At 37.1% G+C, this 18,031-nt stretch overlaps 1 protein-coding gene across 1 annotated transcript; it reads left to right on the forward strand.

The window, feature by feature from the left end:
- The first annotated feature begins 8,307 nt into the window (after positions 1 to 8,307).
- Positions 8,308 to 9,772, forward strand: LOC140783425 (uncharacterized). The gene is made up of 2 exons (XM_073130317.1): positions 8,308 to 8,468; positions 8,634 to 9,772. Exons 1-2 carry the CDS (start codon positions 8,361 to 8,363, stop codon positions 9,606 to 9,608), a joined length of 1,083 nt encoding a protein of 360 aa, XP_072986418.1. The 5' UTR covers positions 8,308 to 8,360; the 3' UTR covers positions 9,609 to 9,772.
- Positions 9,773 to 18,031: the final 8,259 nt, after the last annotated feature.

Raw genomic sequence — 18,031 nt, forward strand, 5'->3', positions numbered from 1 at the left:
GTAACCCTACCATCCAAGACCAAAGGTTGGAGAGGATAGACCTACAAGTTAGAGATCTTGAGCTATTTTGTGGTTTTTGTGGGGGTGGAGGCACTGTCTACTAGGTGTCATCGGATGGAGGTGGTGGGCCGATAGTGATAGGTGGCATCAGTAGGGATAGTGGTGATGGAATGTCAAAGAAGATGGAAATGGACATGGCATCGATCGAGAGAAGGGAAGAAGGGGAGGAGTGGTCGCCCCTAAAGGACTAGGGTGGTTGGCTTGTCGATAGGGGTTAGAGGCGATGGAGCTAGGGGTGGCTGTTGCCATGGGTAGAGAGAACACAAGAGAAGGAGATGAAGAGAGTTAGGGCAAAAGGATCTAATTCATTCCATAATCCAATTCGGTGTGCACCACAATGTTAGATATGTGGCTACCGTCGAGCCGATTGGGCTAACTCATCCAGATTGGACTCACAAGCATTCAAAGGTAAATGTTATTAAAGAAGGACTAAAATGTAACCCCTATGTGCTCAGCCCGAGGTGACTTACCTTAACTGAAAAGGTAACCACAAGCAAGATCTCACAATCACCATACTGTGATTGTGTTCAACGTAGATTTGATAAATGTGATATCATACCACTACCCACACAATCAAAAAGAGATAACTACATGATTAGTTGAACACTTTGTAAAGAGTGCATCACCATTGGTGGCCTTACCGAAAAAGAGATAATTTAGGTGGTGGAAAAAGACATAGGAGGTATTTGAAAAGTTGAAGATAATCATGACATCTACACCCATTCTAGCGCTAACTAATTTCTTAAACACATTCATAATTAAGTGTGACGCTTTGGGGGTCTGAATAAGAGTTGTGCTCATGCAAGTAGTTTGAACCATGGCCTATCTTAGTAAGGCCCTATCACCTAGATTGCAACAACAATCAACCTTTGAGCAAGAGATGTTGCGATCATTCATGCCATTACAAAGGGTTATCCATATCTTATTGGTCATCGCTTAACTACCTGTATTGATCAATGGAGTCTACCGTATTTTCTAGACCAATGGATACACAAACCAGCTAACTAATGTTGGATATCCAACTTACCTTGATACAATGATGTGATAGTGTACAACATGGGTTTGGAGAATGGTGCTCAGAATGTTGCTATCATGGCAGCCCGATTTGGCCAAGTTGGCTGCCTACTAAGTGTCAATTTTCCCTTTGTTTCAAGAGTTGCGGGCTTTGTCTGAGTCACAATTTATGACTAGGTTTCTCGAGTTCTCTCCTTGAGGTTTAGGTGGATAGAAGCATGCTACTTTGAAATGGCTCGAGCCTAGTCTAAGTCATAGGTAACTTGAGTTTGTAGCCCAATTGAGTCGAATCATTTACTTATTATATTTTAGATTAATCATTATTTATTGTATTTGTTTGGATACATGTATACTTCAGTCTAAATTTTTTTATGATTTATGCTGGTCAAGTTCTAACTAAGTTAGATTGTTGGCCTTCTAGGTCTGCTTAAACCCTTACAGTAGCCCTCAACTCATTTGTGCATTTTGCTCACCAATTGTGCCTACAATGTTTTGATTCGGGCCTGTGCGTTTGAGCATGAGTCGCGGGTTCAGTTGAGTTAAGTTTTGCCTATTTTATTTTATATTAGCTATTTGGTTTATTATAATTCCTTGGGTTCATATAAATTTCAGTTCAATCCTAGTTCTTTTTTCCATTGGTTAGGTCACCCTAGCAAGGGTTTGTAGGGTGGTGGCTCAAGGAAAAGATCTTTAAGAGTTGGACATAGCCAATGAACTAGATAAAAGTGTTGATGCTTGTGTGGAGGCTATAGTTAGGACTAGTGCAGCTATAGCTTGGGGCTAATGAGGGGTTTGGCCAAGGCCTTGCTAAGCCTTGGATGGTAATGGAGATGATGGATGTAGATGAAAGATTCTATAGGAGGGTGACTTGACAAAGACTTATGTGGTGGTGGCTTGACAAAGACATATGTGATGGTAGCTTGTGGGTTGATATATAGTTGGCCGATGAAAGTGGTGGGCAAGATGAGATCCATGCAAATGGTAGGGACAGCTAGAGAAAAGACAAATGACGAGAAAGATGGTAGAGATAAAATAGGAGGAAGAAAATAGATCCAAATTCTAAGTCATGCATAACCTAACTAAGGCTAGCCTCCACACATATATAGAGGCTAACTTGACTTAAGTCAACTCGTTTAATCGACTTGCGACTAACCCCAAGCCTAGCCTATGGGCATGCCCATGGACTAGTCTATGGATTTCTTGGTATTCAAGCTATTTGTATGCCCAAACCCCAACCAAGCCATAGCCCATATCTCACTAAGAGCCTAGCACACATGCATACCAAGTTTCAATCCAAATTCCACCCTTAAATGCACAGACCAGCCTAAAGCTTTCGCCATTTTAACTTGTGTCTAAATCTAAACCTTGAGCCTTATCCATAGCCAACTATTGGTGAGACCCAAACCAATCCTGCAATCAACTATCAAGTAGTAGGTCTAGATTCACATCCAAGAAGTCATGGTTTCTAAAAGTCTTGATCGGTTAGACTAGTCTAGCCAGCTAGTCAGATATGAGTCATAAATCTTGTCTTCCTTAAGCTGAGGCCTATCAAAAACTTTTATGAGGTTTTCTCATATGCTCTCAATTAATTAGGGCTCATGGAATCACCACCTACATGGCAAGACATACATCTAACCCAGTTTAAGCCTACATGCATAAATTGCGCAAATTTATCACCTTCTACTTTGGGCTACCCTACCCTTATCAGATGCTTGCAAGCATCTACATTAATGGTATCGGAGTCACCTTTCCTCAATCACATGGCAACCATGAGATGCTTGGCAGCATAACAAATAGGATAATCGTCTATGGCTACATATCCAATAGCAAGCACTGATCTAATATTGATGTCCACATTTATCTCATCATCAAGGTTGCTTGGGTGTGATCCGATGGTCAACCTAATGTTGACGACATGAAGGCTATGTTCTTCATGATGCATACAACCACTTCAGACCCGGGCTAAGCCATGATTCGACCCTTCCTAGGGCCTCCACCATCCTAATTGGTAACTCCTCACTTCAAATGTGCCTTGTAAGCCTTAGAAACACCCTTGATCTAGCTAGTGCAACCAAGAATGTTCACACCTACCAACCCATAGGGTTACTCCTTTTGTGCCTTGTTCCAAGTTTTATCAGATTTCTCATCACTCCAAATAGCCCATTCTGAGATCTGAATACAAGATTTTCATGTCAAGATACGTGAAAGCTCCAATCGGCCCAGCTAGCCTATTCGCGTGCACTGCCAAATTAGACCCAAACCCACCTTAGTTTGTTTGTTCTATCTCTTGCCACCCTTCTCTAGATTGTCCATGTACTATGCTTCACCAAGTTGAGCCCTAGCCTCCTCCACAAGCTATGTACCCCTAGACACCATTTGCATCTATACCGAGCCCACCCACAACCTACCAAATTCGCCAATTAAGTTTGAGCTTTATCCACCATATCTATTAAGTCGATTGCTAGTCCACCCCTTCTTAGGATGGATGGTGTCAACCATTATAAGCCACTCTTGGCCTATGGATACAGCCACATAGACATGAGACTTTCGGATTAGCATTGATATGTCCCATCGAGTTCATTCTAGATCTAGACCTTAATTGGCCCCTAGATTCATTAGGTCTGAGTTTATTTACACCCTCACTTTGGATCATAATAATGAGTACTCCTATTTGTGGACTCTCCCATGACATCTAAGTCGAGGAGGTGGCTCGACCACACTCAATTATAAATGTCTTCTACATGGCCAAGGTGATGGAGGAGAAGCTTTAGAATCTTTGGATGGCCTAGAAACCACTATGGACAATTGTAGATGCAAGAAGGATCCATCGGTCACTCATAGCCACGACAGACTAATGCAAGTGGGCTCAACCACCTATGATAATAGTGGACATGCATGAGCTAGTCCGACCATTCAAGATCAGACCTAGTCTCATGCTGCTTGCATTAGTTGGATGACTAAGCTAGCTTGTATGGCTATTTTCTGAGTTATCAACTTGAGGTCAATGGGAATGAAAGCATGGTGGAACGTTACATTTCAAGTCAAGTTCGAGACTAAGACTGAGTTAGCCTAAGTCAGTGGGTCAGTTGAGTTCAATATTGCTAACTTCATCTTAGATTAGATGTTTATTTTGTTGTAATTATTTGGGTCTAAGTAAGGTTCAGTCCGAACCTAACTCTTAAGTCAACATCCATTTCTTTCTAGAGGTCAACCTTACTCATGCATAAATTGAAATTTGAATCAATATCGTTGCCACTTGTATGGCTCTCATCTTTCCCACCACCACTAGTGGCCACCTTCAGCATCAACTTGCAAACCACCACTATCTCTTTACTCAGCCTCCTTCCATCATCATCAACACCCTCCTCGATTAGCCATCACTCTACCCAAGCCGCAACCACCATCTTCTCCACAACAAACTAAGCCATACATTCCCAGTCTCTATCCAACAAACTAAGCCATACATTCTCGGTCTCTATCCTTCCACCGACGTCTCCGCCCATGTCCACTATCTCATTACCATCAAAGACCAAGCCAAGCCCTGGCCAAACCCCTCCATAGGCCACAAGCCGCAATCGCTCGTTGCGACCTCCACTTGAGGGTCGACACTTTCGTCTGGATATATTAAATCTTATTGGGCCTAGTGTAATGGGCCTCCATGAATTTAGTTTAGTTAGTTTTCGTAGGAACATACTTATGTAGTAGTATCTAATAAATTAAATATCCGATGTGGAATTAAAAACTGATTAGAATAAGCAAGCGTAATGGGCCAGGCCATAGGTGGGCATAGTGTGTCAATCTTTCGGCTCGGGCTAGGCGAGCAAAGGCCTAACCATTACTATCTCAGGCTTGGATGGGCTGGGCCCAAGTCAGGCTTGGGCATAGCTTAGCCAAGTTAAAACTAGGTTAGGTCCAATGATTAGCTCTCCTTAAAAAGTTATAAAATCACCACTATTTTTATTACGGCTCCTCAACTTTCTAAAATTTACATAAGTAAAATACTTGATGGCTCCTCTCAACGACAAGTCTGGTGTTCTGGTGTTTCAAAAGCATACAAGTTGACCATCTCGATCAAACTTGCACGGCAAAAGTAGAAACAACTCCAACGCAACTATCAAAAAGAAAAGCATAGTTTTTGACTAAACTAGGTGTCCTCATAAAATTATCTATTCAAATAATTCATATTAATTATCTAAAATGATATATTTTAAAAAATACTTAACAATTCAGCATTTCTTCTTTAAGACACTTTATATGAAAAGTATGTGCAATGCAAATTTGAGAACATATGAGAAAAGTGGAATGAGTAGATTTGATTTATATTTTATCTTATCCAGATCTAATTTTAATACCCTTCTCTTTCTTCCTGTATGTTTTTAATAAGAATAAAGTTCAATGTTTTATATTTAGGACTACAAAGCTGATCCCTTCCAGTACGAACTTTGAAGAATAAGCAATTTAGGTAAATAAGTATGTGGTCACTTTGGTAAAAAATAAAAATAAAAACTCAAACAAAACCAACAGCTTTATGTTTTAAAAGCTCAACATAATGCAGAGGACTGTTCAGAAGTCTTGCAGCAGAGTAGCAGGCATGCATGCATGTGAGAGTAACAGCGGATGGAGAAGCGAACATGTACGTACGATACTGTTAGCAATGCATGGATGGTGATGGTAATACATACTTATAACTATGATGCATGCATGACTCTCCCATCTCTCCCACTTGCTTTTGTTTCTGTTCACATGCCCGGACCCCTCACTGCTCACTGCTGCATTCGATCGGTTGATGACCCCACATATTAAATTTTGGTTGTTGAGGAGGATATCTAACGGCATAAATGCACTGCCTATGTTGCATGCAATGTGTCCATCTGCTGTACAGCACCCTATCCAATGTTGTATGGATATGCTCTTTGTGTCCGTGACTCATTCCTTCAGTGTAGATTTATCCTACGCCGGTTATTTTGTTTTCAATATCTAATCAAATACAAACTAGGGCATTGGTCCAAAGCATCAGCATCTAATATGCATCTAGGGTTGTCAAAATAATTAAGTCTCATTCTTGGAGACTCAATATAATATGTATATAATCTAGAATTATTAGATTCAGATTCTGAAGGTCGTCAAATTACTTAAATACTACCATAAATTGCCATATCATCAATGAATGAAGGGGCCCGTAGAGGCATCTTTGACAAATGAAAATATGCTGCTACATCTCTATCTAAGCATGCACTTAAAGTTGGTCAAACCAAACCTTGCCTTTTCGCATTCTACTACTGCCTGAGTATAGCTATATGTTGCTCTACGTGTGGGTCCCTTTCTATGGGTGAGGGAATTTTATCTCTCTCTCTCTTAAATTTATTGGAGTATATAGACTAAGTATATACCCATAATCCATTAAATTCTTAATTTTCTTTTAAAAAAAACTAAGGGTGATAAGTTTTAAACCCACCGGATAAACCTTCTGATATGAATATGAACATCTGAATTAAACATTAAATGGGTAATATTCCTATTTACTCCTCGAATCAATTTAACTCAAAATTTAATCTAAATAGGACGGTTGTGTCAATTTATTTATCATCTGATTATTTGTTTAGAATTCACATATGACTCGAATAATTGTGTAACTTATTAAATCGGTCAAATTTGACCGAACGTAATTTAATTAGACAAGAAAATACTTCACCCGGATTGCCACCCTAATAATAGGCCAATCCTCTCCGGATACAATGCTTGATAGGCTCGTCATGTGTTCCCTATCATGTATGCACTTTGTATCTTTATGTTATTATGTGATTTTTGAATAACCTTTCTAACATAATTATGTAATAAGGAATTGTACACAACTTGCCAGTGGAGTACCATTTTTTGTGATCTGTAACTCTCAACTATTAATGAAGATATAGAATGAGGGTTCCAATTCTACCTTCATTTATTTTCTGAGGGAGGACAAGATACACATTCACCTAAAGTTATTAACCACTAGCGTCACAGGTTCTAAGTTTGCATTTATCATAGCTCACCGCACCCAACCACCATTCTAAATTGGGCTTGTCCTTACTTTGTAATATTAAAAAAAGGATAATTTCCTTTTTCATCTCATGAACTATACCTAGTTTTTATGAGGACCTATTAATTTTTTTTAAGTTACAATGTCTCCCTTAAACTTTAGGGCAAAATAAAAAGGCTAATGACGATGACGAAAAATATTTAGTAATAGTTATACCCCTAATAAGTTAACGAGCTCATCAATTTAGCCAGCAAGATATAATAAAATTATCTAAATAGCCTCATCAATTCTCCCCGGTTAATCTCAGCTCATGTCTAGTACCGTCACCAGATTGATCGGCACATCGCAAGCCCGCATTGGAGGAGCCTTTAAGAAGGCACTCATCTTCATCCTCCACATCATTAGAGAAGGGCCTCAGTGCACCACTGCCCTTGCCCTCACCACTCGTGGCATGGCTATGGTTGGCCTCATCCTCACTGCTCACGCCCTTAGCTGCCCTCGCCCACGACCTTAGCTACCATTTCCCTTACCGCTCATGGCAGTCCTCACCCTCCTTGGCCATCGCAAGCAAAAGCTTCTCCTCGAGGTAGGTGGACAAATCCATCGGCGTTGCCTCTTAAGATCCGCGGGCAATTGCTAATGTTGTCTACGATGAGGCAGAGAATGGGGAGGAGTGGAAGGTGGGGGGTTGAAGGTCCTGGCTGGCTGGTGCTAGGCTGTAGCAAGCTGGCGGTGGGAAGGCAATGTTATGGTTGACCTCGCCGGTTTCTAGGGCAGAAATTAGTGATAGTGAAGGAGAGAAAAACTATTGAAGATGATAATAAAAATTAAATTATATTAATATACATCTTTTTATCCTAATTTAATTAAAGAGTCATAAAAGGATTACGAGGACATCTAGATCATTTCGAGGTTAATTAAGTTTGATATGATTGCCATATAAGTTGACTTGCCACTAAAGGAAGGGTAACGTTAAAAATTTTCAATAGTTAATGAGTCAAATTGTAGCCAGAAAGAGTTTAGGGTCCTGTAAAAATTTTGATATAGTTAATGAAGTATAGATGTAATTAATCCAAAAGAAAACATAAGGGGGATACAGCAAATTGCTATAACTGGGATCGAGAGAATCCCATTCACAGAATCCAAAGAATTAGTAGTTCTATTAAAAAAAGAAAAAGAAATAAGAAGTATATTCCTACATTGCTTATAAATGAGACAGCATTTAACTCACAATAACTCATCCCCGTTTTGTGGAGGAAAGGACAGTATAATGAACAGAGGAAGCAGAGCAGCAGGGAACTCTCCCATGGCTGCCTCCCCCTCTCGCCTCTCCCTATCTTCTCCACGCGGTCTCCTTCGCTCTCCTCTTTTCCCTCCCGTAAGTCCCTCTCTCCTCCTCCTCCTCCCTTCCTTCCTCCATTAATCTCTTCTCTAATTTTCTCTCCCTTCCTTTTTTTCTCCATGGTTTATTTATTTCAAGATAAAATATACCTCCTCTAGTGTTTGATGTCCTCTTAACCTATCTGTTGTTTGTTCTGTCAAGATCCCCGAGGCGGTGGCAGAGGAAGACGACCACTCGTCGCAGCCCACTCAAAGCGAATCCCCCCAACTCCACCACCCACCTACTCCTCTTCCTCCTCCCAAGAAATGTTCCAACGGCGGCGTACGCGGCGTCTCGGTCTCGTGCTCCAACTGCCGCCCTTCTTCCCACCCCAAGACCACCACCATCGTCCCCTTCGACTCCTCTTCCTCTCCTCACTCCATTCTCCGCTCCTTCTTCTACTCCCTCGCTCGCCGCACCCCCTCCTCCTCTGACTCCCCCCTCCTCGACCGGTTCAGCCCCGCCGGCTCGACTGGCTCGTTCCCCCTCGACCAATTCCTCCTCTCCGTCTCCTCTTCCCGCTCCGCCACCCGCCACCTCGTCCAGACCCTCACCGCACACCTACCGGCCCGGATCCGACCCGGCCCCCAGACCGAGTCCTTCCTCAACCGCGTCTTCTTCTCCGGGTTCGAGCTCCCAGACGACGAGGAGACCCGCGTCGCCGACCCGCTAGCCCGCTGCGAGGCCAACCGCGCCGCCTACGTCGCCATCCGGGAGCTTACGTGGGACGAGGTGCTCACCAAGGGCACCAAGCACTACAGCTACCGGCTCAGCCGGTTCTGCGACCGGAAGATGAGCGAGGTCGCGGGATGCCTCCGGTGGGCCGGCGCGTGGCCTGAGCCGCTGCTGAAGGCCTTCTTCGGCGCTGCGAAGAGCGCGTGGGTGGTCCGGCTCATGGCCCGTTCGGTCTACCCGCACGTGCCGGTCTTAAGGGTGGACCGTGGCGCCCGGTTCGACGGCCGGTTCATGGAGGACGTTGGGAGAGACAGGGTCGGCATGGACCGGCTCGAACCGGCGAGCGTTAAGGTGCTGGTGGCTCCCGGGTTCCACGTGTACAGCTCCGCCTCGGGAGTGGTCAAGTGTAGGGTGCTATGCTTGTATAAGGGTGCTAGAAATCGAGGTGAAAGTTTTGCATAGAGTGGAACTATCTTGTAAAAATATTTGTCTGCTGATATTTCTAGGAGGATTTTGCAAACAAATACCTCTCAAGATGCAGCCAATAATGATTAATTAAGTCGAATAGCTTAGCAAATTTAAGAGGTACAACAAACAGAAAGAAATAAATTGGTCACATTCAAATAGTTTGTCAACTGCTCAATATGGTTCATCGAAAATGTTGGGATGAATTTTATTTTGTCATACTTCGTCCATATGTTAATGTTCCTTGAAATAGATCTCAAAATTGTCATTGTATAATTGTACTAGCTTTTCATTTCCTCTTTTTCTTTTTTTCATTTCCTCCTTGGTTAAGGACTCATTTCATATATTAGAAGTGTAAATGTTATATAATATTTATTTATTTATTGGGGGAAGTTATAGTTTATCTCAATGGGATTTCAATTTACCCACATTTTAAACTAAAGTACTTAACCTCTTATATATTACTTAAGTTTGAATTTCATTAGAGTAATATAAATTTGACATAAACTACCATAGGATAAATTATAATATAGATTGCCTTTTTCGAGTGAAAAATGAAGTACAGTTTTTCTTTAGCTTATTTGCATCGAAAATTCACATGGTTTTTTATTTTGCAGGCCCATATTTAGTTTCTCTTGCACTTAAGACTTTTTTTCTTACTTTTTTTCAATTTTACCCTTTTTATTATTTATTGCCTTATTAAATAAATATTGATGGGACACTATAATAGATAGAGAGAAATGACCCATACTCATCATCTTTTTTATCTTTTTTATCTTCTTCATCTTCTACTTGATATGTTGATGCTAATTCTTCTTCTTCTTCTTCTCATTTTTCCTATCTCTTAATCATTTCTTTTTTTTTATACAAGTATTGCTCTTTAATTAATAAAATAACAGACTAATTAGAGATAATTTAAATTGTGAAATTTTGTCAGAATTTCAAACTTAAACTATGAATTTTGTACTTAAACTATGCATTCTTCGTTCCGCTATAAATATATTTTGAATCTAAAGAAATTTCGAATAAAAAAGTTCTAGATCATGATGTCATAGATTTTATCTAATTTGTTTTATAATTTTGGGACTTCAATGATTATCTTGTTAATATTTTTTCAAAACTGTGCATAATTGAAATTTGGTAGTTTAAATATGAAATTGGTACTTAAAGTATGAATTTCATACTTAAACTACGAATTTTAATTCTGCATAATTTTAGCAAAATATTTGAAAGATATGTATTTGACATCCAAAAAATATGAAACTAATTGGATAAAATCTGCGACATCATGATTTAGAACTTTTATAGTTTGAATTTTTTTATATTTTAAATTTATCTACAGTAAAATAAAAAATTTGATAAGAAATTTGTAGTTTAAGTATGAAATTCATAGTTTAAATATAAAAACTATCTCTAATTAGTCTTTTACTATATTAATTAAAGAGTGATTAGAGAGACGTGTAGAAAAAATATTTTTATTAGTCACTTTCGTAAATATAATAACAATTTTCACTGATTTTTAACAACTTTCATTATTTTTTTTACATTGCAAAATTTATATATTTCACCGTTACAATTTATAAATAAACAAATTAGAGATAGTTTAAATAAATAAAAACTCCTTAATCAATGTTTCAAAAATATATCTTTATATAATATTACAAGTAAATTACAATATATAGTTAAAAAAACTTTGAATTATTGTTAGAATTTCATACTTAAACTATGAATTTTGTACTTAAACTATGAATTTTTCATTCCGTTGTAGATATAGAAAAAACTTTGAATAAAAAAGTTTTAGATCATGATGTCATGGATTTTGTCCAATTGGTTTTATAATTTTTGGACTTCAAATGACTATCTTGTAAATATTTTTTCAAAACTGTGCATAATTAAATATTTATAGTTTAAGTATGAAATTTATACTTAAAATATGAATTTCATTACTTAAACTGCGAAATTTTATTTCTGCGTAACAAAGAAATTTATGACATCATGATTTAAAACTTTTGTATTTGGAGTTTTATTATATTTGAAATTTATCTACAGTGAAACAAAGAATTTGACAAGAAATTCATAGTTTAAGTATGAAATTCATAGTTTAAGTATGAAACTCATAGTTTAAGTATAAAAATCTGATAAAGATTCGTAGTTTAAACTATCTCTAATTAGTCTCTTACTGTATTAATTAAAAAGCGATTAGAGATACTTGTATAAACAAAATATCTCATTGTTTTTCCTATATGCTTTCTATACAAGTCTCTATTACTCATTCTTTTTTTTTTTCTATACAAGTCTCTATAATCGCTCTTTAATTAATAAAGTAAGAGATTAATTAGAGATAGTGACGAGAATTTATATTTTCTTGTCTTTTAACAACTTTTATTTTTTTTCTATACATATTTTGTTGTCTTTTAACAACTTCAGTGGTGAAGTAGAAAGAGCGATTAGGGACTTGCATAAAAAGAAGATTAAGAGATAAAAAAGGAGCAGTAGAAAAAGAAGATGATGAAGAAGCGAAGAAGAAGAAGAAGACGAAGAAGAGGAAGAAAAATAATAATAATTACCAATAGTATATAAAGTAGAAGATGAAGAAGATGAAGAAGAAGATGAGTATAAGTCATTTCTCTCTGTCTTATAATGTCTAGTCAATATTTAATGAGGCACTAAATGATATAAAGGCCAAAGTTGAAAGAAAAATAAGAAAAAAGAGTCAAGTGTAAGGAAAACTAAAAATGAACTTGCCTCACCAAATCGAAAACTAAATGAATTTTTGGTGCAAATAACCCTTTTTCTTTCTAATAAGCAAACTAAATAGAAAAGGTCTAAGCATAACAAAATATAATGGGGAATTTGCACACAAAAAAGAAAAACACTTGATTTTTGCTTTCGTGAGCCACACTGATTTCTTAATTCCTTTTGCGTTTGAGGCTTAAATTCTCTTTTCCTTCCAACTTCACCCTTTGTTTACTTGAATATCTCATTACATGTCGAGCAGAGAAATAATATTTTTATGTAAAAGTAATATGATTGGACATTGTAACAACAGAGAGCTGCTTCTTCTTCTTCTTCTTCTTCTTCTATTACTAATTTAGGATTTGTCTTCATCATCTTATCACACCCTCATTCATATATTATATTATAAAGATTTTGTTTGACTATAATTATGTTATTATTTTGGATGATAAGAAGTGATTTTTCACTAAGGGCAATATTATTGTCCATAGAAGTATAAGTAGACAATCCATCTTATTAGAGTTAAAGTTGAAGTTCTCCAAAGTAATGTGAATTCCTCTAAGTGAGTTTAAAGTCAATTTGAAGTACCTATTACCTTCAAACAACCATGATATATTTATCGATATCTTTAAAGATAGTGATGTTATAGAGGTGTATGATCTGTCATGCTATACAAATGTTCGGAACGAGAAAATAGAAGGATTTATTAGAGTGAATTAACATATTATATTCTTAGTTTGTAATTACATTGGGCATATGCAGCAAAATTATTTTGCTAACTTATAATGAAAGTCATTTTTTATTAACATATTTTATATATTAATGATGAAATTTGTAATTTAGCTATGAATTTCATAATTTTACTATAGTTTTCATCAAGGAAAGACAAAGTTTTTTAATATTTGACATAAATGGGAAAAATGTAAATATTTTACGTATTTACATTATTGACTGAGAATAATTATTCTTATTTTAGAATAATTCAGGTGCAAAATCCAATGAATAAGAACCCTATTGTTTCACATGTTTCAAATCCTTATAATATTAACTTAAATAATTCAGGGGCAAGATGCTCGTCTTATCTCAATGACTTTGTTGATAAGCCCTTGATCTAAATGGAAAATATGTATCTAAAAGTGAGATTGATTCTTCTATATGTGATTCTCATAATATTGTCACAACAAATATTATTGATTCCCATAACAACAATGACAAATCTGATGACAATCTTGGTGAAGAATTTTGTGTCATTGATTCTATTGATTTGTCTTTAAATAATGTAACAAATCTAAATCTTCAAGAAGAATTTACTATCTTTGATTTTATTAATCCATCTCTAACTAATAAAGATGATGCGCCAACAAACTTTTACATCCAACCTTATTGTGATCATGAGCAAAATTCAAGTAGTTTGCTTATAAAATGTCCATGTCAGCTGGTTGCGTACACGAACTTGCTTTACAAAATAATAGGACTAATGATTATGTACAATATTAAAAAAACTCTTAAAGTTAAAGTGACACAATATACCACCTCACATAATCTATTTATAGGGCAGATGTTTTGAGACTCATCAGAGTTTGGAAAAACATTGAATCATTTGATGTCAAGAGTAGATATGAATTAAAAGCTTTGTTAGATCTAACTCGCAAAAGATTATTACATAATGTAGTTAAGAGGAATACCTATGAAAGATAAAGGCTATAAATATTACCAGGTGTTGATACATTTAGGATAAAGTACTTCATCAGACAACACATATGTAGTAGAGGTATATTTGAGAGGGATTATAATTAATGGACAAATTTATTCATACACTATGCTAACATAAGGCATATACAAGGAAGATAGTTCAAGTTGATATGTATAAAAAAATTGGTATTTCAATAGATTATCATAAGGCATATTATGCTAACCAAAAGACAATAGAAGAGATTCGTGATAGCTATGAGGAATCTTACAAGTGGTTACAAGGTTACCTTCATGAGCTTAAAAAGAGGGATCCTAATACTATAACAAAACTGCAATAGGATGACTATAGATGTTTTAAGCATGTATTATTCATTCAAATCACACTTGCAACCATTGTTCAATATTGACGATACTTTCTTAACCGGCAAGTATAGAGGTTGCTTACTTGTTGCTGAATCTAAAAACACACTAGTTTTTGTATCATCTTCGGGTATCAATTAAATCCTTTGAGTGAATGATGATATTATCAGACTGGCAAAATGGACTGATTCATGCAATGGAGTGATAGACACCCCTCCAATTGATGACCCGAAGGTGTCTATTTTCTCCCACAATTTGTATGAGTCCTATAATAACCTCATATATAAGATTTGATCTCTGAGGTGAAAGTTAGGTCTACTACAAATTTTCAAGGTTAATGAGGTCCTTTCGATTCAACGGTCAGATCGACAAATAATTTTAGGGGATTGATAGATTTGGGATGTAGAATAAATCTATCAGAATGGATGGTGGACAAGGTGGTCGAAGTTACAGTATGGTCTAGCTAGAGCAGTAGGTGCTCTTAGGGATTTGCGTTCGAACGCCCAATTTCGAGAATGATATTATTGACTATTGGAACATTTATTTCTTCACAAAAAATTATAAATTAATCTAAATATGAATTGTATCAGCCCACCTTGCTTTCCTCATCTTGTCCTCATGGTGTGACATTGGGAAATTAATCCATAATCTTGGACTTGAGCTCCCATATGGCAATGTCAGATGGTTTGCTCAACCATTTGACTAAGATTTCAGTCTCCATCTTTGATCCATGTCGCCACCTAGTCATGCCAATACTCGAATTGGTTTATTGAAATGAAGTTCATCTTTTGGCTTGGGTAGAACCAATCCGCCTAGTTGGTTCAACTCAATCCTTGCTTTAAACAAAGAAACATAGAACACGGGTGCATTCGAGTCCCATCTGGAAGCTCCAACTTGTAAGCAACTAGTCCAACTCATTGTATATCTCGAAACATACCAAAAATTTGAACGATAATGTTAGGTCTTTAATTATTGGCAATTGTGTACAAATTATTCTAAGTGTATTTTTACATGTATATGAGCTTTATACAAGTCTAGAATATCTCTAGTTTGAAGAATTGCAAAATTATTGGAGAAAAGCTATTGAGTTCACACCGCGTTCGAACGCGGTGCGTTTACAAATGCGTTCGAATGCGGGTACTTGCGTTCATACAGACCGAGAGCTGCATTTACAAACGCGTTCGAACGCAACTTGAAGAATTCAAGTTGTCGCGTTCGAACGCACTCAGGCCCGTTTGAACACACCCGGGCCGCGTTCGAACGCACTAACGAAGTTTGATAAAATTGGACTTTCGTGAGTACGGATAAGACTTGGATTTGGCTCTATCTGATTGTGATGCCCTATCTCTAGGGTGGTTGAAGAAGCATTATTAAAGGAGACTTCGTGATGCTACATCGGTTCTTCAACTAACAAGGTTCCACTCATCAACAAAAGTTAATCTTTCGTCTTAAGGGCTATCTAGATGAAAGATCAATCTTGAGGATTACTGAGGTTGGACTTCAATCACGAGAAGAAGTGAATCGTGGGTTCTAGCGAGCAAGACTGAGAGGAACAAAGTCGTTTGGATCGACGTGTTGTTTTGTGAGTCAGTCTTGTAACTGCTACTATTCTAGTGATTGGTTTTGATCCGAGTTTGGATCCGTGATTTTTTCCCATTTAGGTTTTTCCACGTTAAAATCTTGGCGTTCATCTCTGCTTCCGTTCTTAATATTCTACGGACTTTTACTTAAGCGAATGAGTGATATCATTGCCTAGTATTTATATACATACTTGTGTCTATGGATTTTTTAATTGGTATTATAGCAGGTTCTCTCACCCTTTGAGAGAGATCAGATAGGCATGGATTTTCATAGAGATGAACCATCATCTATTAGACCTCCTATCCTAGATAGATCAAATTATGAATATTGGAAAGCTAGGATGAGAGCTTACTTGAAGTCTATAGATGAATGAGTATGGTTTGCCATTGTGAACGGTTGGAGTCCACCAATGTACATGGTGGATGATAAACTTGCTAATAAACCGATAGAGTCATGGGATAGGTCAGACTATGAAAAAGTTGGATGGAATAGCAAGGCAATAAATGCAATTTTTAGTTGTGTTTTCTCGGAAGAATTTAAAAGAATTTCTATTTGTGAGATAGCAAAAGAAGCTTGGACGATTTTAGAAACTACTCACGAAGGAACTATGACTGTAAAACTTTCTAAACTTCAGAGGTTGACTAGTATTTTTGAAACTCTACGTATGGAGGAAAATGAGACATTTGATGAGTTCTATGCAAAGCTGAGTGATATAGTCAACTCCAGTTTCAACCTAGGAGAGAAAATTCCTAAAAATAGAAAGTCCGTAAGATCCTTAGGTCTCTTCTAGAGAGGTTTTAGGCGAAAGTTACAACTATTGAGGAAAGTAAGGACATCGATTCTATGAAAGTTGAACAATTGGTAGGAAATCTACAAACATTTGAATCCAGTCTTTCAAAACTGAGGAAGTCCAAAGGGATTGCTCTATCCACAGTTGAAGAAATTATAGAGGAGTCTGATGATGAAGGTGATTTAGATGTTGAGATGTTGGCCATGTTCGTCAAAAAGTTTAATAAATTCTTTCGGAAGCCAAACAAGTTTAATGCTGAAAAACTTGAGAAAAGAAAAGCATTTGTGAAAAAGAAGAATACTACAAGTTCGAATATATGTGTGAGCAACAACAGTGTCAAACAAAAAAATAAGAATTCTGAGAATAAAGTTCAATGTTTTGAATGTTCTGGTTTTGGACACATAGCACAAGAATGCCCTAATCGCCTTAAGAAGAAGGGTAAAACTATGAAAGTTACTTGGAATGACTCAGATGAATCTGATGATGATTCTGGAAAAGACAAAGAAAACTTTGTTGCTTTTGCCTCTTCTCTACTTAATATCGATTCTATTGTTGATACTGATAGTACAGATTATCAGGATATATTACCAGCTAAGGAAGATGAATCTGAAATTCAAAAAGCATATAATGACCTGTACCTAGAGTCGTTTAAACTCAAGAAAAGCAATTTTAGACTACTTCAATGACTCAAAGGTAATCGAACTAGAAAGAATTCAATTTGAGGAGAAGTATAAATTGGAATTTAAACGTGTCAAAGACCTTTCTGAACAACTTGACAATGCAAAAATGAAATGAAGGCTGATGAAATTGAACTAGAGCGACTGAATAAGGAAGTGACATTTCTAAAAGGGAAGAACAAACTTGACGAGATTCTAAAGGCTCAGATCTTTGGAAAAGACAGGTATGGTGTTGGATACACTAGTAATTCAAATAATAATAAAACCGCATTTACAAAACAATCATGGATGAATGCTTCTAAACTGAAGGTGAATCTACAAACTGGTGAATCGTCAACGGCACCAAAGGTAAATTTTAGTCACACTCCTCGACAAAAGGTGAGTAGAAAAATGTTTGTTCCGACATGCTATCATTGCGGCATTCTAGGGCATATTCGACCTCATTGCAAATTTTTACAAGAACCTAGAGCTGCTTTCATTTATGGGATGAAAACAAAGGCCATATGGGTCAAGAAAAGTGATTTGAAATATTATGTTGTGCATACAGCCTTGAAAGCTTTAAATTCTGATTTGTGGTATTTAGA

This window comes from Typha latifolia, chromosome 3 (genome assembly GCF_019914945.1).
Source record: "Typha latifolia isolate L0001 chromosome 3, TyphaL0001v2, whole genome shotgun sequence".
NCBI lineage: Eukaryota > Viridiplantae > Streptophyta > Magnoliopsida > Poales > Typhaceae > Typha > Typha latifolia.